General features: G+C 44.1%; 1 protein-coding gene across 1 annotated transcript in view; it reads left to right on the forward strand.

Annotated features, from left to right (window-relative positions):
* Positions 1 to 1,474: 1,474 nt before the first annotated feature.
* map3k22 (mitogen-activated protein kinase kinase kinase 22) overlaps positions 1,475 to 22,204 on the forward strand; it is a 41,250-nt gene continuing 20,520 nt past the window's right edge. Inside the window, exons 1-5 of the mRNA XM_037079062.1 lie at positions 1,475 to 2,171; positions 12,363 to 12,446; positions 13,104 to 13,148; positions 18,468 to 18,577; positions 20,549 to 20,586. Of these exons, the coding sequence (XP_036934957.1) occupies positions 12,428 to 12,446; positions 13,104 to 13,148; positions 18,468 to 18,577; positions 20,549 to 20,586 (212 nt within the window). The 5' untranslated portion in view covers positions 1,475 to 2,171; positions 12,363 to 12,427. The remainder of the gene's footprint in view (positions 2,172 to 12,362; positions 12,447 to 13,103; positions 13,149 to 18,467; positions 18,578 to 20,548; positions 20,587 to 22,204) is intronic.

The raw sequence follows: 22,204 nt of genomic DNA on the forward strand, positions 1-22,204 counted from the left end.
ATAGCGCGGGTGAACACAAAATGCTGATAGACTACATTTGAACAAACAGACAAGAAAGACATTAATTGATGTACCTACGTATGTACATTTTCTAAATTCATTTCTAAATGATTGCTGCTTTATACTCCTTACTTGGTAATTAAAAGAGCCTGTGTTAAATGAAACACATGCACTTTCCAAAACAATAATAATAAGAAGAAAATAAGAAAAATACAATTAAATAAAACATAAATGTACAGTATTTTTGCGTGGGCTCATTTAAATGTGTTCCTCTCAGGCTACAGTAAAATGTTCCCTGTCAGTGTGTGATTATATACGATGTTTTGGATTTTGTATTACTGCTGCACTAATGTGTGTGTTGCATTTTATTGCTGTAGATGTTTAAAGCTGAGCTAATGTGAACCACTTCATTCACTGTTGGATAATATAATCTACAGTAGTGCATTATATGCAGTATATATCATCGTATGCTTGGAGCATCATCCTGTGGGAACCACAAATCTCTAAAAAGTCAACTTCTCACGAGCTTAAAAACAGCCTGTTTTTAGCTTTGAGACTATGTACTTTCCGGCTGATCCAAGAGGGGTTTTAAATAGTTTGTTTTTCATGGGATTGGGTTGAAATTTGTCCAAGAAACCTCAAGGACGCTTGGAAACATATTGGTGTAGATTAGTTACATGATCAAATTACAATTTTTAATGTTATTTTTACCCAAACGAAGAGTCAGTCATTTTCAAAATTTCACATCTCCACTAGTTTTCACTTACACTTCTGTGTAGTATCAATATAGTTTCATCACAGAACACAAGTAACTACTAATTCAGTTAGCAGACAAATGTAGTAAAATAAAAAGGACTTGCCCCTGAGAATTGTGGAGTAGGAATATAAAGTTGCACAAATTGGAAATTCCTGTCCCTCAAATTTGTATTTAAAGATGCACTATGTAAAAATTGGCCCCCTCTTGAATTCAAACAGATGGGGGGCAGCATTTCACCAGAGTATCTCTATGTTACATGTAGATCTGGATACAGCGTTGGAGGCCCCATTAATGCATAATAATGCTGATCAGTGGCGTTTCTGAAGTCAAAAATCCTCAACTTATGGAAAAAAAGTATTTCTGGGCCCCAGCGCATCACATGACGGTGTAATTACAAGTTTGACAACGAAAGTTGGCTTTAAAGCACCGCTAACTGCGGCTAACTTTAGTGGCCATTAGCTCGTTAGCCCAGTTAGCCGTGCAGCTACAGTCCAGACTGCAACTGGTCAGCATGCTAACTTCAGTGAACACGTCCACAACACAATGCATGGACGTCTTCGACAGGTAGAGACTCTTCTTCACATTCTGTTGTTAATTATATAGAAATATTCTGGATTCATTTAACTGCAATTCTTACATATTGCACTTTTAAGTACAGCACTTGAGTAATTATAGACTTAGTTACATCCCACCACTGATTTAACTCGTAAAATGAAATAAAAAACATAAATACATATATTTGAAACTTAATCTTTATCAGTGTTTCACAGCAACTCAGTTTGTCAGGGTTAGCAGAATGTCATGGTGAACATTATACTTGTATAGTTCCTGATGTGATAGTAGAGCGGCGCACAGATGTTGCACGTGCCCCAGGTGTCCACGTGGGGGCGGTACTGCCTCCACTTTGCCGCCGCTGCCTTGGAAACGCACGGCCGGAGAGAGACAGCGTCACCACTTCCTGGAGCTCACGTTGCTGCTGACATCAGAGGCGCAGCTCCGGGGAGAATGTCAGCTCCCCCCCCCCTCGCTGTAGTGTGTGGAGACAAGCGGAGAGCAAGCTGGAAAAAAAACTTTTCTCCGAGGCACGCCGACCGCTGCGGCTCGTTCATGTGTTGTTGAAGCGCTTCTCTTGGATTATGCACTCGGGAGAAGAAGAGACCTTCCTGCCTTGAACGCAGCTTCTCGGGTTTGTGATTTCTGCGCTTCAGCACAGAGCGCAGTTTCCGGATATCAGCTCAGTTGGAAGATTTTTTTTTTTTTTTTTTTTTTTTTTGTGGTCTGCATCTGTTGGGATTTTCTCTTTTCTTTTTTCCCCCCCTTCCGCTCTTCCTGTCGACTATCTCTCAGAACTTGAACTCATCTTCCAAAAAATCGTGCAGCCACAACGAGAACATGGAGACATTCAGATAACAAGGTGAGAGTCCAAGTCTTGTTTAGTCCTTCACTTGTTCTGAGAAACACTGTTATTCCCTGTTTACTGCAAATGAAACGCCAGGACCTTGAAAAAGACTTGCAGCTGTGATTAATGTGCTAATCTGTAGCCTGAATGGCTTTTACTTTCAGATGTAAGCATGTGCAGTAGTTTACTGACACTGGATAGGCCTCCTTGCAAGGGGAAGCTGTTTCTTGGAGACTCTTCAGTAAATTTAGATTAAAACCAACTAAATGTTTGTTTTCATAAGATACATGTGCATGTTGGTGCTAGAGTAAAGGTTTGATTTTATCATCAGCGGTTAATTCAAGTGCCAAACACTCTTTTCACATGTTTTTGAGCAATTGCTTGTGCTGTATTCACTATTAGTCAAGGATATAATGCATGTCTGGAGGTGTGAGTGATTTCTGGAAAGTCTTTGTCATCCTGTCCTGTCCCCCCCTTCAGTGGTCAGTCAAACTCAGGTTTTCCTTGAAACCCTCATCTCTTGTCCTGAAAAGTCCCCCACAGTCTTCCTGCTTCCTGTCTGAGCACTTCACAGTACCTCGCGTCCACGCCGAGGCGGCTGCACCGTCCGAAGTGATGAGGACGCTGATGAGCTCCGTCCACAGCTCACCACGTTCCCCCTGCGATTGGCAGAGACCTCCGAGACGATCCGCCAAATTAGATTTTAATGAGGCCACCGCGTTCATCAAATCAGATCCATACGAGCTGCACTCGCAGGAGTGTGAGGAGCAGGCAAACTGGCGGATCAGTTTATCAGCACATTGCCGTGCCCCGGAGGCTCCGAAATAGCCTTAAAGTGAGAGTCAAACTGTCAAGTGGAAACCGCCCACAGATACGGTTGGTGTGCCCGCAAGCAAAACAATCCATTTGGCTGATAAGGGGAATGGATCCCACAGTAAGAAGTGCCAGCCAGAGACCAAAGCGATGGGTTAGTCATTGTGTTTTGATGGCCCCAGTGAAAAAAAAAGGGGGCTGAAACGGAGCCCAGCGCAAGGTAGATCTTGTTTGGGAGAGTTTCAAGGTTTAGAGAAAGCATTCAGGCCTTTGCTGTTATTCTTGAAAGGGGCGTTATAATGGATGTCATTCTCACGCAGGCTCTATTTCTCAACAGCCCGCACATGAAAAGACTGTGCTCATATATTAATTCTCCTTAGCATCCTGCTGTCAACCCTCAGGACAATTTCACGCCGACTCCTCTCTGCGAGTCATTAGCTGAGTGTCTTAATCAGAGTGAACCTCTCCTCCCTCACGTTGTCCTTCCACTGAGGACTGTGAAGTCATGCTATCATTTGCCAGACTCACAGAAGCCTTGACCACTTCTGCCAGACGCCCACTGACCAGAGGGGCTGGAGGTCAGAGGTCACCGTGACTCATAGAAGAAGGCCTGTTATCTTCCTTGGAAGGCCCGTTTTGGACGTTGCCTGGCTACGCTGGAGAGCAAAACAAGTTTGCCATTAGGTGTGAGAAAGTGTTGTGACTTCTTGAGTAGCATGACGCAGGATTATTAGACTTTAGATCACTGTGCAGTCAGCAGAGAGGTTGTGTTCAGTGAAATGCAGGAGTCAGCATTTGTGAAGCTTGACCCACTCACAGGACTTAAAGTCAGGATGTCTTGGCCTTTTAGTGTAGAGCTGCATCAAACAACTGATTAATCACGTAGATTTCAGCCAGCTAGACAATTAATACATTGGTTTAAATTGTCTAATTCAACCTTCTTAAATGCAAATAGTTTCTGGTTACTTTACTCTATGACAGTTAAGTGTGTATCTTTGGACTGTGGACAAACAACTACTCGATAAATGGAGACAATAATCAACAGATAGTCAATTGTTCTCTCAACTCGTTCTCCCCCTAACCCTAACCCTAATCAATACCATTGCACTTATGTTCCAAACTGAGCTTGGATGATCCTGGTTTCTTTACTTCTTTATTGCTAAATCTGTAGAACTTAATTTGACACCATGTGGACCAGATTCAGTTCATTGCACCTAATAAATAAAGGCCCAACACCTGTCAAAACCAAACTATAAAATCCAAGGAATCCCCTATAGACCTGTTAGATAGCAGTGGTGTTGAGGCATAGATCCAGCAACCGGGACAAAAACCATTTAAAGTTCCATCATTGGGCCCAGTCTCAATGTGACAATCTCAAGAACTGGTCAGTAAGGCCCGGAGGTAAGAAGAAAAACAAGTGACCATTATAAGAGCGCTTCAATCCTTTGCCGAGACGGGAGAACCAGGCAGAAGGGCAGCCATCTCTGTAGCACTCATCACATCAATCACAGCTCTGTGGGTAGATGGAACACTAGAACGAAGCCACTCTTTAGTAAAACACCTACGAATGCCCTCTCATATCTCGCCAGATGGCACACAGGACTCTGAGCATGAGAGGAAAAAGATTGTCTAGTCTGACAAGACAAGAAATTGAGCTCTTTGGCCTGATTGCCAAGCACTGTGTCTGGCACAAGCCAAATACCAGCCACCTGGATTATCCCGTCCCCACGGTGAAGCAAGGTAGCAGCATCATTCTTCTCAGCTGCAGAGACTGTTAGAAAGAGAGAACCATGAGCTTGGACAAATAACACATATCCTTGAGGAAAATTATACAGAATAGAAAAGATCATCTTTACTGAGCAAAGAAAAAATCTGTGACGTGATCCAAAGATTAGGGATGCGATGATTTATCAATTGGTTGTCGATTATCACATTAACCCCCAACTGTTGTAATCATCTTTGATCCATTAAATGAGACAAAAGTTGTCAACAAGTAAAGTAATCAACAAGGAAAATGATCTGTGGTTGTAACCTTACAAAAGATTTCATTGTTCAAACACTTTCTCAGCAATCTCAAAAATGTCTCAGAGCTTGAGCTCATGTGCAATGAAGGAAGACTGACGCTGCACAAAGACAGGTGTGCAAAGCCGGTTGCGGCACACCCAAGATGACGTAAATCGCTAACTGCTGACAGCGCTGCTTCTGTATGGTAATAATGACTGAAGAGTGTTGTTACATGTAGAATTTTCATTCATTGTGAGTTATTTTGTGAAGGCTAATTGAAGAAAATGCAACTTTTGTCATTTTTAAATGAAGCCCACAGCACAACAAATTGTAGAGAAAGCAAAGGCATCCGACTGCTTTCCGAAGTCAGTCTGGGTCGCCTTTCTTTATCTTTGAGAGTGCAGTAAAGTCCACCCCCCCTCTCCAGAAACCGAGAGGAAGTTGTCCTGATTGAGCTTTGTCTGCATGGCTTGTCTGACCGTAAGGACAATGCCATCAGCAGCAGCAGAGGCTGAGCCTGCAGGGACAGCCGGAAAGACGGCAACACACTGCCAGACTGGACTCGTACAACAACACTGGGAACAAGTTTGTGTAAAGTGTTGTGCAAAATGTCATCACTTGTTTTTCGATTGCATTCCAATATGAGCGTATAATTAAACAAGCAATGCCTGTTTGTAGTTTGTTGCATAGATGTTAAATGAAATTGACGAGGCATGTTCTTCAAATTAAGTCATGAAATTGCTTTTGGATTTTTCCTCGTCACACTCACTCAGCCTCTTGAGTATCAAAAGACCAGAACCGAGACGCTCTTCATGGATTTGGTGGCGAGGCAGAAATACTTTCGTGCCTGTTCCTGAACCACAGCTGTTTGACATTCTGTCTCGTGAAATGGGTTTAAGTCTATGAGCTGTCTCTGCATGGCTGCATTTGGGTGGAGAAACACAATGAATGAATGTGCTTGTAATAGCATGTCACCGCATAATGGAAAAGACAGCTTACTTTACAGATTGTGCTTCGATTCCTCTCGGGAGGAGGGGGAAGAGTACGGCTCTAGTAGTGATCCAGGGAGTGGGATATATTGTGGATGGCAGGAGAATCACTCCTTCATTCGGCTATTTTTAGCCAGTGTTGTGTGGTTGATGATAATGGCGGACAGATCTACTTATCTCAGAGCTAATAGAGCCATCACTTTCACTGAGGAGGATCCTCTTTCACTGGAGTCCGATTGGTACCAGTGGATTAAGTTAACGTAGTACATCCAACTCCACTATGTCCCTTTGGGCTTTGATCATGCAGACTAATAGGGTTTGGACAATCTTAACCAAAAACCAATATCACAAAATTGCGATCTTTTTTCTCAGTTTTTAAGTAATCTATGCATTTCTACGTTTGTGCCAAGTTATTTGTCCGGTCAGCATAGCCGTCTAGTTGGCTCCATTACTCTGGTGATTTGTTCAGGTTGCACAGATCTGGTAGTCAATGATGCCGCATGAAGTTTGATTAAAGCAGGAAGAGAACATTCATGGCAGGGAAGGCATTTCTGGAGAAAGATATTATGTTAAGTCTCATTCCCAGGTTGTCAAATACATATGTTTTGCGTTGGTATTCAGATCAAACGGATAGTTGACGCCTTCAAGATTGAGGGCAATTTCGGATCAGATCATCCAGCCCTAGTGATGACCTTGTCTAGTGACTACTATTATCACCTTTTGAATTTTCATTGCTTCAAAACATAGGAGATTCTTTAGAGACTTAAAAGATTGTAAAGGATTCCTGAACATTGTCTGTTGGCCGATACCGAGTACCAGTCAGATATACAGCTGGGGGACTAGAAGTGTCCTGTAATTACGTGGTTTCGTATCCACGTACTCAGCAATATGATTCCAGCATGACCCTAACCCTAAGGCTGCACTAGTGTTGGTATCGGAACAACCTTGGCTCTTAATTGCAACCCTAAAAGGAACTCAGTGGTACACTACAGAACAAAGGGGTAGCTGGCTGGAAACATTGGCACTCAAGTGCAGTTCCTTTGATGGAGCCTGCATTTACAGTCGAAACAAGAGATATAAATGCCAAAATCACGGCGTCAAATCAAAACGGAAATTCCTTCATTTGAAATATAACATAGATTTAGTGCCAGATGACGGGAAGCGTCCTCTTGTTGTGTTGTAGGAAAGAGTCGTTAAGCCTTGTGTCCCATTGAAAATCTTGGATCTCATCTCAGTAATAACTCCTGTGAGACAAAGCAAGGAGAGCCAAGGTTATGATAAATGAGGCCCCACACGGTGTGACGTCCTCCTGCCTACGCACTCTCATAACACCACCCAGAAGGCCTCAAGTGCGTCCCTGCGTAGAAAAACCCTGGACTCGCTTAGTGTTGACTAGGACATGCTGTATTGTCTAACTTCCCAGAATCAGCCTGAATAATGGTTCTGACTCATTTGGCCACAGTGCAGTCTTGGCAGGAGTTCAGCGGACAGGACACCCCCGCCACTGACCTTTTTAAAAAGAGTAAGTCACCTAAATATCCATGGCTCACTAATCACCCTTCACTTCCTGCCCATGTTGTGATTCAGACGGCCGGCGGGGTATTGTGACCAGCTCACCGTCCCTTCATGATATCAGGCCTGTGATGCATGTCCACGTTTGTTTGTTTTCATTTTGGATGCAGCATTTAAAAGCCTGTGTTGTAATGTCAACCGGACATGTAATTGATAAAGGTCCGTATCAGTGGTTTTGTAGGTTTTAGTGGATTTGCTTTGGTTTTAACCAACTGTATCGCAAGTATTTGCATGTTTTTAAAAATAATCTACATATTCATGATTTATAGTTAAACGAAAAGTTGGACTTTTGGAAACACAGAGCAAACACAGAGTTCCTTTGTTAGTTAGACTAGAATATAAACACTCAAATGTCTTTATGGGTAATTTGTAGTAGCCACTTAGTGCTAGCATAGCTTAGCTTAGCATAAAGACTGGAAATGGGGAAATGGCTAGCCAACCAGTACCCTAAATTTCACAAACCAACATGTTACATTTCATTTTTTGGACACATATAATACTAGAGAATTAAAAAACACAATTTGTCAAGTAGTCATTTGAACATTTTGTTTCTTTGTATGGATTAAATGAACAAGCTTACTTTGGCAAAAGCCACTGTTTTCAGTCTTTATGTTAAGCTAAGGTAACTGGCTATAGCTTAACTTTTACCTCAATATATGAGGGTGGCATAAATCATACTAACCACCTTCTATGGGGCTAAAATGTGCATACTCACTGGTATGCTCCTTTGATACTTGCAGCCATTCCCCAGGAGTTTAAGCAACCATGTCGTGTCATCTCTGATGCACCATGAATATGCAGGATTTCCTTCAAACAAATCAGATAAAAAGCTAGCTGTCAAAACCAGTGAGTTTCACAGCCACCTCTCTGATGTGCAAGAAACCAAGGTGTTCTCATCCTTTCTATCTTCCATCAGTATTGTGCTTTGACCTCAGTGCTTGTCCTCGGTGATCAAACTGTCCCAGATGTCTTGTCCTCTCCACCTACTGATCTCTGTGATTCTCTTCATGGACTGTCTTTTTTGGCATCTGAAGGCTGTTACAGGCGAACTGTGCTGGAGAATGGAAACCCACTGAGCCCAGCAGGCATGTTTTAAAGTTTAGAAATTGACCTCTGAAATGGCAATTTCCTTGGGAGTCCGCTAGAGTGATGTCAGACATGAGGTCATACTGCTTCTCAGGTCACCTGGCAGCTGGAGAGGCGACCCTCCACTTCTCTGCTGCAAAGAGGGGGGAGTTCCCCTCGGAGACCTACAGCCAACATCACATTGTTTACTTGGTTAGAGAGTGATGTAAGAGAGCTGAAAGAGGCTATGTGCGCATATACATGCTTGCCTTGATGGCCTTGGCTGCGATTCCTACTCAATCAGTCCAATAAAAATAAAATCGCACTGTGAAGTTTGAGGAGCACAGTTCTGCTTTGTCTGGCGCAGACAATTCCCCACAACCCTCGTCTGAAATCCCATCCTCTGCTGTCCTTTTTTTAATTAACTTCCTCCGTCATTTCAGCACAGTCCTCATGCTGTGACAAAGGAGAGGCCTCTGCCAGTGAAACATTGGCCTGCGCAGGGATGTTGTCCATATCTGACACCGAAGTGCGTCACAGTGTCCAAAAGCACTTCTGGATGTGAGTTTGTAGGTTTGTGTCATGATCGAGTGCAGGGACAGACAGTCTTTTCTTGGAGGATGTGTGGCGGCAGAGCGGCGAGAGCGAGCGGCGATTAGCATTTGATCTTCAACAAGCGGGGCTGTCACAGCGCCCGCCTGCCAAGGAGCGTGTGGAGAATTGGGCTGGCGATCTGTGGGCACCACTAGCCTGGCATCCCGCTGGGCTGAGGGGCGAAGCAGATGGGCCATCTGGTGACTCGCTGGCACAAGACCGGGGCTGTTCTGTTCCTGGGCGTACGTGTGTGTGTGTGTGTGTGTGTGTGTGGCATCAACAGACTGGGCCACGTGGTTTTAGGAGACCACCTGTCTTGTCGCTGCTCTTCATCTCTTTCATGTATGGTCAGCACAGCCTGACAGAGCATTGCTTGGACATATCATACCCCTCGTAAATGCACTCTTTGCTGCTTTGTATCAAAGGTATGTCAGCTGTACTAAAAAGACAGTGTGTTTTGGCGATTAATATAAGTTCAGATACCTTTTTGTGATGAATTTGGACAAACTTTTGTCAGACAGTGCTCACCCGTGAAACATTTTAGCTCTCCGCTCCATCCACTGTTATGCTTAGTACAAGTGACAGCAGTGTACTGCCTGTTCCCCATGTTAAAAACTGGCACCCTGTGACTCTGCCCCTCAGGCTGTTAATTGCTCTAGTGGCCGTCTTTATTGCCTTTTATGAAAAGTTTTCTGGCTGACACAAAAAGAAAGCGTTGGTCTCTCTGCAGACAGGCTGGAGCGTTTGTCTGGGCTGAATGGTTGGGACACATGTGCACACAGTGGTGCCAGCTTCAAAAGCACAAGAAGACATGCAGCATGGACACTAGAGATGATAAAACAAGAAGGGAATGATGCTTTAAGGATAAAAGTCCTGGGGAGCGCTGCTGTTGTTAATCTCTCTGGAGCCTCTTGTCTTGTTCCAAAGATGTTTGTGTGAATCGGCTGCACAACTTCATAAACCCCTTGTTATTAATACAGTAATATACAACACATTTTTCTCTTTATTACACATAAATCATGTGATGGAGTGTTTAGTGTACTGCAAAAATGAATCCAATGACAGAACTGAGGCACTGTAGTCAAACTGCAATCCTGATACCAAATGTTTGCTCATTCAGCGAGGCTGTGAGACTGTAGCCGCTGACAACAGTAGCTGTGATTCTGTGTTATGTGTGTGTAGCAACAAGCAGTCATTAGCAGCTAGTTCTCGGATCACCCAGCCATGACAACCTGTTAACCCCTTTTGAACAACGGTCACATGCTGCTGTTGTTAATCAGAACATAGGGACTGAGTACATACAACCAAACTGTACATTTCAGGAAGCTTTTTTTTCCTCAGTGTTGTGAGTCTTCATTCATGCAGAAAAGGCATATTGAAATACTTAATTTGACTTGCTTCCTGTTTTTTTGGTTTTCTCAAACTTCCTCTTTTGGGAGCTATGTTCAGATACAAATTGCTTTTTTAAACAGGTTTTGTTTCTTTATTCTGCATTTTAAGACAACCCTATGAGAAGTCATTGTTCCTCCAACGAATACAAGTTAAATTCATTGTAACAGCAGTCTAAGTTCAGTTTTTCTGATGCAACCTTAGGCCTGCTGGTCTGGTATGACCAATAGATTATGAGGTCTGATATTAGCTAAAGTGAGCACATTTTGGATACATATTTCTGCATATCCTTTAGCTTATGTTGGCTAGTTTGGCTTCATTTAAACTTGAAAATCATTGACGGCTGGCCCTCATTCACAATAATGTAGAATAAAGCACACTGTTTCTGTATGTTACATAGCTTAGGGTGGCTAATTGTAGCAAAAGTTTGCAAGTATTGGATAGATAGGCCTATTTCTGTATGTTCCATAGGGTGGCTACTATAGGCTTAAATTTAGCAAAATTTGGATCAGTAGTTTCAGATGTCAAATATTAGCTAAAATTGGCAAATGTTGGAGATATTTCTGTACATCCCTTAGCTTATGGTGGCTAATGTTAGCAAACACTGGACAGATACTTATGTCCCATAGCTTACAGTGACTCATATTAGCTAAACTTAGCAAATTCTGGATAGATAGGCCTATTTTGAATGTTCGATAGGGTGGCTAGCGTAAGCTACAGTTAACATACTTTTGATACACAAATGTCTTTGCAACTAACAAGAAGTAAACCTGAATTGTTGACTTTTCTGTTCCCGTTATGATACGTCTGAGCTAATAGTGATAGTGGTCACAGTTGCTGTTCTGCAAAACATAGATTGGCTTTATGTCAGTGTAAAATTTAGATCTGTGTACCTCTGAAAATCCTTTTTTGGCTTTCTGATACCTGCCTCTTCCCTTCGCTTAGCTTAACATGGCGTTCAAATGCTGTGACATAACATTGTAACATGACAGTATACTGTGCTGCAGCTGTTTCTAGTTCCTCTTCTCCTTTCGCTGCGAATGCATTCAAAGACAAAAACAACTGGCCTGCAGTAATGAAATTATGGTTCGTGAGATAGATTTTCGGGAAGTTGTTTACTAAAACAGCTGCATTTTCTCCTTTTCTTTGCTTACTATCATCAGTGGAACAAAAAAACAAACAAAACACTGCTGTCAGAGGTAAAAGAGTCTTCTGTATTACCTCATTATGGGATGTGGCAACTGCTTTTTTCTGCTCTGTGCTCACCACCTTAACGCATGAAGAAGGCTTTGTCTTTGAAGCGCTCATGGTCCTCACCTGAGGCATGCAGTTAAGCAAACACCCACGCCTGCCTTGCCTCCGCACCATGGGATCTCAAGGGCTCGAGGCTCCTCCATCATCAAACACTAAGGAATTCCTCTGCCGCCACTGGCCCGTGTCTCTCAGAGTCGCAATAAAGAGACACCGGGGCATTGACAGGGTTGTAAATGGTTTGAGTTACCATCATCAAATGCGGCTCTTGGCTGTCATGTTGTTATTTGTCTGCCAGGAGTTTTCACGAAAGGATATGTCAACCCCAGGAGACCATCCTGGTTAAATAAAGATTAAAATAAATGACAGAAGCGGTGACACTACTGGGGGGGAAAATGCTTTGTGTTGAAACTAGCACCTGCGTCCTGTTTTGTCATTGTTTTTGTGCAATCACAGAAATATTAGCAGAAGGAAAGTGGCACAGTTCTTGGATGTTGAAATCGTGTTTGTTTTTGTTTTTTGTTCTCAGGATGAAATCTTCGCTTGCAGAGAGAATTTGAGCTCCGTGCTCGAGTTCAACGGTGCCACTTCCTGATGATGACAGTAAACATGGGTGAGTAGTATTTCTGAGAGTGGGTTGCTGCATGGTTCGTACATACATATATACAGAAACCTGTACGATAACAGGGAAACGCATAAACACACACACCTCTCACACATCCTCTGGCAGGAACAGCACGGTGAAAAATAACACATGTACGAGAGCGGAAAGGTGCGAGGAGGCTGTTAACAGCTCCAGATGGCTTGTTTTATACACACTTGCTCTTTTTACATTGTTGTTATTAATAATGTTGTTTTTACAATTTTATAGGGACTCTTGTTTTTGCGCATAGGAAGGTTTTGGGAGCAAAAACATCACCCTCAAAACTCAAAGCATACAAGATTCCAGTGTAGCTCATATGCACTCCTCCCTCTATGCAAAACCAGTAACCCAAACGCACGCACGCGACATATAGTTCCTCCATGCACTACGACTCAAACAATAGACTGTCTCGTTGCATATTTGCATGTGCACATGACAGGACATGGCGGCCTAGATGTAGATGTAGCCTCGACCTGTCGCCAGCTGATGTAAACACAGCTCAAAATACCGAATTGCTGACTGTCGTCTAGTCATTTGAAACCAAACACAATGCATCATAGCGACGGTGCAGCCGTTCACCCCTCATTGACTTGTTTGCACTGCGCGTGCTGCTTTTTGTGTCCACAGATGACGGTCTCCAAAATGGACCGGGACAGCACAGAAACTCACAAGGTAAAGCATAATCTGCATTGTATGAATTGTTTGAGGATTAGGGATGTAAAGTTAATGGCACTTTAACTCTCATGACTGGACCATGCACCCAGGATGAGCCAGCCGTGGAAGCTTATTTTGCACCACATCACAAGTCACCTGATATCACCTGATACTGCTGGGGCCCAAAAGGGAGCTTTTCTCATAAGCTTAAAGTGGTTGTAAACTGGTGGATAAATCTTTTTTGAGCATCACAGCCTCTGAGGTGCACAATTAAAGGTCCTATTTGTAAGAAAGTTGATCGTTGCTTTCCCAAATCGTCAATAAAGGTTTGGGGCCCAAGCAACCCACCAATCCAAAGCCTCAGTGTTTCACAAGTTGGGAATGATGCTGCGTTCATGTACACCTCGGATGGTACCATTTTGGGAAATCGTTCCTTATGTGTGTCTTAATTCAGTGAAATTATGTAGAGTCCTGAGAGCAAAAATGAACAAAAGGCTTCTAGAGAAAAAAAAGAAAGAAGCTCAAGAGCTTTTGCGACTGACTAGTGCGAGCATGATTGTGTTTTGCTTGCTCAGTGAGGACGTAGCAGGCTCTACGCCGCCAAGCTGTGTTTCCTTCTTCTGGTGGGACTCGGTCTGTCAGTGAGCTGTAGGCTGTGGAGAAACCCAGGCAGGCTGTTCTTCTCAAGCCTCCAGTCTTTTGGCTAAGCTAAGCTAACTGCTCCTGGCTCCAGCTCCATACTTCATGCTCAAACATTACAGTAGTGTAAATAACAATTGGGGGGCTATTGACATATTTCACAAAATGTGTTACTTTCACAAAGCCCTCTTTAAGAGCTCATTACATTTCCATTACACTATAGTGGAAATAGCAGCGCACACAGGCTGGAGATACTGAATGGAAGTGTTTGCAGACATTCAGCGATGAAAAGACGTTCAGCATAGACCTTGTACAAACATTAATTGCACAACTATTCACACACCCACAATACCCCACATTACGTCAGAGTCATTATTCTGAGTGGAAGATTAACTTCAGGGGTTTAAATGTTACACCCATTAGCCGCTCAATTAGCTGTATCGCAGTATCGACAAACAAAAAGGTGTGTAGTAAGTTTAGAGAGTGTGCGTTGCTTGTTGTAGCTGGTGTGTGTGTATCTGAGTGTGCGTGTGCGTTTTGTGTTGTGCGTCAGAGCTCGGCCCGTGCTGCTTGCTGCAGAGTGAGGACACATTTGGCTCCAGCTGCTAATCCAGCCGGATGCCTTTGCCATGATGTGTCTCTCGGCACCAGGAAATCCCCTCAATGTCTTCATTCAGGCAGCCTGCCTTTACGCTCACAGTCACTGCGCGCGCTTTGTTGGCTTTGCAAGTCGCAGTTTTGGCCCTCTTAAAGTCGTCCTTTAAACACTCTTAAGCTCAGAACTCCCTTTGCTTTTCTGGCGCCGGAGAACTCGCGACTACCCGCCTGAGCAGTAACTCCTTTTTATGTAAACTATCTCGGACTGGAATTCCAACTTCATCTCAGCCGCTGCCACTTTCACAGCTCTCAGCTTTTAGCCCAGGGAGAGGAAAAAAAGGGGGAGAGAAGCAGAGTGATGATGCAATGCGCAGCAATCAGCCGCCATTGTGTAATGCTGCTCGCTCTGCTCAGCTTCCTGGAATTCCCCCCCTTTTTTCTCATGCTGGTCACATTTTACCCGAGACACAAGGAGAAGCTCAGGAAATGAGCTGCAGGTATCCCAAACCGTCCACATCCACCAGAAAGCGACCATTCCTCGGTCACATGAGGTTTCCTCAAGTTTCCCCCCCGGTTATGAGGCTGCTCCTGGCACTGATGTGTGAGCTGGTTGCTTTCCACTGTGTTGGTGGTTAGCCTTGGCTGGCCCCGGCCTGGCAGCGGTCGTGGACCAGGCCTCAGTGATGTAATAACTTCATTTATAGATGGCCGTCACAGCCGGATCTGTGTGGCACCACCACGCAGTTCTCACACTCTCACCGCCACCCCGAATCCAACTGACCCTCCAACTCTTCCCTCTCCGCTATTATCCATAGGTCACAGCACAGGCCACACACACACGTACACACACACACACACACACACACACACACACACGGAGAGAGAGAGAAACAGTACACACTCAGGCCACCGTTGTTTGTTTTGTATCCTTGACGGCCAGCGCTCAGGCTGGTCTGAATGAAACACTTGTGCAGAGAGAGGCAGCAATAATGAGCAAAATAAAGATGGGGGTAGTGCTGGGTTTGATCGTAAGATTTTAATGTAAGAGAAAAGATTTGATTTTCTCTCAAGTGGTGCAGGAGAAACGTGGGAATCATTTCATAGAGTGAGTGTAAAAACGCACATTTGCTTTTCTTCAGCTTTATGTAATTGGAAATCGAATGTCTTTGTTTTTTTTTTTTTATTGTTTTTGGATGAATGAAGCACGGAAACTATGTTGCTCTTAGCTCTGGGGAATTTCAGTGAAGTATTAACTGCTTTTGAAAGTGATCAACTGAAACTGATTATTGGTAATCAAGACGTAAGAATCTTTGTGTCAAAATGAGGAATAATCAGTGCTGGAATGTAGCTACGGACGATTTGCCCAAGTACTGTCCTTAAACGCATTATGATAATTATAGGCGTTTTTAAATCAACACCAATAATGAGGAAGAAGAATGCGTCTGAGAAATGTTGAATGTTGGATCCATTAATCAGTCACTCTGACAGTCGGTACATCGGCAACTTTTTGACATTTCATTGATTAGTTTAGAAAGGAAACAAAAAACAAAGGAATAGAAAGATGGATTAAAGAAAACAAAACACACACCCTCCTGCACACCTTTCTCCTCCTGCACATACTGTGCATTAAGGTACGCCTGCAGCATGTCGATTGATTTGTATGTGGTCACAGATTGGCCTGAGACAAACGCTCTTTACCCTTGTGTCCATCTCTGACTGATTCAATCACAAGTCCATTCATTTCCTGATGTGGAATAACGTGGTTAACCCAGCTCCGTACTCCCAAAACAGAGACGGTGACTCAGTTCCTTCCTGTTCAGGGAGGACAGGCCCGGTCGAACTGTTAGTCATCCACCGCCACTCCTGGACAGCTTACATTTTAACCAGCCGTCCTCCTCAGCGTGAGACCCAATAGGGTGCCCCGGGTTGAAGCAGTACGTGTGCGCGATAAAGAAATAGGTCTGTGTAGGTGTGTGACTTGTGAACATACCAAGGCGTGACTTCATTCTTGTCTCTCTTCTTCCGTCCGTCTTATCTCATAAAATGTCCACGAGAGGAAGACACCAAGAAGTGGCACACCTGTCGCACAATTACCCTGTCTTATCGCAAGCTAACAACCCACACATGTAGCCATATTCCATGGAAAGGAATGTGCTAATGAGGCGCAATCAGAGCATTCCATTTGATAAGAAAATTGCTCACCCTGCTCTCTCTAAATATACTCAGTCCAGATCCTTCATTTGGTGCTTTGGAATAATAAAGCGCCCAGTATGTTATCAATATTAATATCAAGAATAGAAGTCCTTCCACATGTGCTCCCTTTGTTTTGCCTGTTTGCACAGCGGGCTGAGATTTTGTGGGTGTAGCTTTTGTTATCGCCTGTTCCTCTGCGAGTGGAGGGAGTGTGCCGGTCAGTCAGCCGGGGAGAGAGCTGTCCCTCACTTCCACTCCTGCTGCTATATTAGGATCGTCAAACAAGACGTCCACCTCTGTGGCGAGCCGCTGGTGTGGTTCGACCTCGGGTTATGTTAGCTCGCCCCACGAGGCCAGTCAGAGGTGAATGTCGTGCCAGTATGTAATCCAGTGGGCTGCTACTGTAAGTTACCACCATAGCTGAATGAATAGTGTGCTTCAGTTTCCCACTGCTGGATCCTTGTTTTCCACCGTTGGCCTCTAAGCTACCAGCGCTGACTTATCATTGGCAGGCATAGTAGCTGGCTCTGACAGGGATGTAGCCTCTGCTGGATTTTCAGTCGAAGGAATCTTGTCCTTTATCCTGAGGTAGCTAAAGAGGCATTAAAGGACCGAGTCGGAGCGCCGCATCCCCTAATCTGGGTGTCTGACTCTGGTGTTTTCCAGTAAGTGTGCTGTGTCCCCCGGGTGAACCCAACGGACTGGCCTGCTGTCGGAGAACAGCTGGCTACAACCGCCGTGTACAGTGGGAATGAGATCAAATGTCGCCTCAGACCCCATCTGCCCGGTGTGCTACTATCACACTTCATTCTCTGTAGTCTTTCACGCACACACACACACACACGGATCCCTTCTAGTTTAAAGAATGCGGTCCATCCTGCAGGTGCTTGTTGTGTTGCATAGCACACACTCCTGGTTTCCCTGTGAGCGAGTCGTGTGTATGTGCATGGTGTCTGTGTGTCTGTGTGTGTGTGTGTGTGTGTGTGTGTGTGTGTGTGTGTGTGTTTATAATGAATGCACCCAGGACTTACCCGAGAGGCAGGCAGGAGCTGAGGTCAATGACCTCGTCCTTATATTGTAATCACCGCACTCAGATAATTGGTTCTATTAAAGTCTCTTGATATGTTAATGTCTGACATGCTCATCTGCATGATTGCCCCCTTTTACACATGAGAGTGTGTGCTGCCAGTGTGTATGGGAGAAAGCGCGAGGTGGGGAATGGAAAACAGGCGAGATGCTGAGCGTCGGCCTCTTGCACTCGCAGGTTTTGCCCAATGAATTCTGAGGGTTTAATGAACACTGTAGGCTCGTCCCCTGTGAGGAGTGAATTATGAATTTTAAACACACTTAACTTGCTCTTCTTTAGCCTCTGATTTCTCCATCAAAGTCAGTTGTGTTTTTGTCGGACGATTGACAAAAGAAAAACAACAATCTTTGTCTGATTACAGTTCTTGACGAGCTCCAGGCTACACACTTGTGACCACATTTTTTTCGAGAGCGATCGGCATTGTTAGGATTATCCTCACCATCGAAATTCCTCAGCTTACTTTTACCGAAATCAGGGCACACTTTCTCTCTTGTACCGGTGTGGCACGGAGAGAAGGTCTCATGTCGACATTCTTATCTTTGCATCAATGGAAACTCCGGAGATGTTATCACAAGAGGAAGTAGCACACCAGGTGTTGACTCATTGCCAGGACTGAGACAACACAAGCCGTATCGGCCAAATGATGACATGACAAATGTTTCGAAACAAGACTAGTTTTACCTCTATGGCTGCCGTCACTCGTCCCAGACATGCTGAATGGTCACAGGGGGTAGCATGTGTCACCACGTGTAGATTCAGTTCCTTTGCTAAACTAAAGAAGTGGGATTGCTATTAACTGTGGCTTATTTTCATGTTTACAGATGACGAGGAGGCGCTCAACTCCATCATGAAGGACCTGGCCGCCTTGGGTCGCTGCTACACCCAGCACAACAGCCACAAGCCCAAGAACAGAACCTTACTCTACAAACAGGTACACATCGCAAATCGTAAATCTTTCTCCCGAGTGCCAATATCAACCTCTCACCACCTCCTATAGGCTTTAATGGTGGCTGTAAAAAGATTTGTAGTGCAGCTAAGGTCAAATCATGTCGGTGAAACTGGATTTTAATGACGGTTTGGATTCTAATGAACGGCTCCAGGAGTGGAGTCTTTGAAGCATGTAAGGAACTGATTGTAGCTGTATTTTGATTGGATAAAACTGAATATAGATTATGCCGGTGAGTTTTTTTTTTTTTTTTTTTTTCCGAAGTCAATTTGGCAACACCTATAACATGTAATGCCAATAAAGCCTAACCCTATAGGATTGATTACGTTGCATGAGTAGACTCACTTTAGAAACTGCTGTAAAACCTTTTATACCTTTTTTTAAGATTTGGCAACACAGATACAGTGCAGTGCCAGTAAAGCCTAACCCTAACCTAAGGACATGAATTAAGTCTGATCACAGCTGCTATTATTCATGACAGAGTATAAACTCTAAACTTCTGACAGCCACCTCTCATGCCTGCAGGGGGTGTGTAGATTTCTGGTTTGAATATCACATTAAAGCTGTCACACTTTCTGCTCAATTACAGTTTATTAACCATTAACACACACACACACCACACACACACCCCCCCCACACACAGAGCGAAGCAGTGCCAGCTTTAACCTCTACTGTCAGTCTGGGTTTACATGCAGCAAAATCTACCAGCACCACTTATTCTTTTTTTGATTTTTTGCCGGACTGACAGCTGCTGGCTGCCAAAGTCAGGTGAAGGTTGTTGCTGTGACTGAAAGGAGCTTATTCTCAGTCTAGCACTAATGCGGCGTTGCAGACGTCAGTGTGAAAGTGAGCCTCAGTCACAAAACATTCTAAACTCCAGGAAGCAGGTTTGACAGCTTGCATGTGCATCGCTGCTTTCTGCAGGTGCTCACCCACAAAGCAAATTAAAGCGATGGAACAAAACTATATGTGCTATCTAGAAAAGTGGCACATCGCTAGAGAAGATTATGATAAGGGTTATAGCCTGTCACCTGTTTATAGCCACAGTAGATCACTTTACAAATCACTTTAAACAATAAATGGTCACATTTCAGCCAGCTCATCGTTCTCCTTCATGGGTTTTGTACGCTGAAAAAACCTTCACTGCCCGCAAGGATTTAATTTCTCTCAGCTCAATCACCTTGTGCCTCTTTCTGAAGCCGTTCCCTCGTTCCCTCTGTGGAATGATAATTGGCGAATCCTCTCGAAGCACCAATGTTTATGATGAGACATAAACAAACAGCAAGCGGCGGAGAGTTTCCGCTCCGGGTCGGGGTAAACCCCTACTTTTTCAGCCAATCGCTGGCACTGATAATGATGTCAGTGTTCGTTTATCACCATGACCTCATGCAGACTAGCAGGCTCCTTCAGATTCCTGCTTTTTTCTTTCCCTTTTTTTTTTTTTTTCAAAAATAGCTTGTGTCATGCCATCTTTTTGACTCGTGCTAAAGAATAATGTTGTCTTTGTATTGAGGCACAAGAATGCAGTGTCACTATAATGATTTTTGTCACTTAAAAGGGTACTGTTTAGTTTTGGTGAAGAAATTCAAAGTCAGAATTTTAATATTTACAATATTAACGGGGGAATAATGCAAACTTGTAAATATCGTTTTTTTTGAATAACTGAATAAACAAGCTGTTCTCAGAGGAAGTTAAGGTCCCCAGAACGCTGTTGGAAGCTAGAAAGGTGGCAGGGTCCGCCAAATCTTTTTTGTTTATTCAGTTTTTTTAGGCATAAAAAGATCACTTCTCTTCGGATTAAAATTTCTTCCCCAAACTATATAGTGCCTCTTTAAATTCCTTGTCCTGCTTATCACTTTAATTTATTCTGCAGCCTCAAATCCCACGTACAGCCATGAATCATTTTAACTTTCCAGTTCCATAACTCCCCTCTGTTGTTATTTTTCCTCTCAACAGGATTTAAGAGTCAAGCTGGAGCATGAGAGAGAAAAACGGTATGTTGGAACCTCCGTATTGTTTTTTCTACTCCTCTGTCCAAGCCTTAACTCTTCGCCGCGGATCTTTTTTGTTATGCTTTGCCATGCCTGGGATTTTGTGTCGAGGGGAAATCACAGTTACATGCCAGAGTAGCATAAAGAGAGGGGAAAAAATTCCTGCTTTGACATTTAGCCGCAGCCTTGTGTTTCAGACTCGGACGGGGCCTGCTCAAGAGAGAGAGAAAAACACAGGGAAAGGGCCCCGAGAGAGGGAGCGAGCAGAAAGACAAGAGTGCCAAGAGTGTCAGTTCAGTGTCCAGTCTTCCAGGCACACCCCAAATTAATACTTCATCTTCTGAGCTTCTTGTGCGTTTCCCTCCGTCCTTGACATCCTTTCACCCTGCAGCCGTCTGTCCTCCCTCACACCACCAGCCTCCCTCAAGAGGCAAAGCATGGTTTTACTCATTCTGTCTGGAGACGAGCAGTTTTTCCACCCAGGTGACTTACAGTTAAGTTTACGGCGTCGGAGCGCTTTGAAAGCTAAGGCGCCCTCCTTTATAAATAACAGAGCTTTTAAATGGGAAAGGCTTTATTTGGAGCTTCATTCAAGGCTACGCGGCTCCGTCCTTCCATGTATGGATGCTGTGTGAGTCTCAGGTCCTCGTCACAGCGTTGAATTGTGGGGACAGGTCCAAGTTCGCAGTCATACTTTGTCCCCATGAAACCTTTATTCAACAGCCAGCGGAGTCGGAAGTTGTCCAAAACACTCCTCAAGGGGGGGGGATGACAAACACAGAGTGTACTGTTACAGTGGAAAAAAAACATCACGCTGAGACTGACCAGAACCTCCCAGAATAATCACTTTGATTCATCAGAATATAGACCAGCGGAGCAGGCGCTGGTTGAGCGAGGCTTTGATTAGGAAAAGCCACAGGCTTGGAGGAGTGCGAACAAGAAGGGGAAGCGGCACGCTCCTCCGGCAGAGTACGGCTTCACGTCGGGCCCCTCTCACTTTTTCACAGCTCTAATTGGCTACTGCTGAGGAAGAGACGAGTTTTTCATGTCCCTGTCTCTTTGCGTCTCTGCCTCCCTCTGTTTCTCCGTCTCGCAGTCTCTTTCTCACGAGCTCCCCTCTCACGTCGTGCCGCTCTCCCGGAACAACAGCTCTGGAAGATACCATTCACTGATTTCAAAAGGCTGCCTCTCTTTCATGCTTTTTTTTTAATTTTTTTTTATTCACACTTTTTCTTTTTGTCGTGTTGTTATTTAGCTATTTCTGTGTCACGCTTCTCCGAGCTCTAGCCGTGTTCTGTTGGGGTCCTGTGTTGGAAATCAGTAGGATATCCTGGGTTTGTTACCTCAAGGAGTGAAATAATAATATCACATTGTGGCATTAGCATGACTAACACACTTATTTATTTAACGCCGCTCTAATCAACATTGTAAAATTAACAATGGGTCTCGTTTTTAGTCTGTGTTTATGTTAAAAGGTCTTGCTCATAGTGACAGACCCACGGAGACTTGTCACTGGCGTTCACAGCTCTACGGAGGGTTTTAGCATCTTTCAGCCCACTTTGGTTCCCTGCGCCGCAACTTTACCATTTTGTCTCACCCTCATTGCTAACTTTACATTACT

Source organism: Acanthopagrus latus, chromosome 19 (genome assembly GCF_904848185.1).
Source record: "Acanthopagrus latus isolate v.2019 chromosome 19, fAcaLat1.1, whole genome shotgun sequence".
NCBI classification, from domain to species: Eukaryota; Metazoa; Chordata; class Actinopteri; order Spariformes; family Sparidae; genus Acanthopagrus; species Acanthopagrus latus.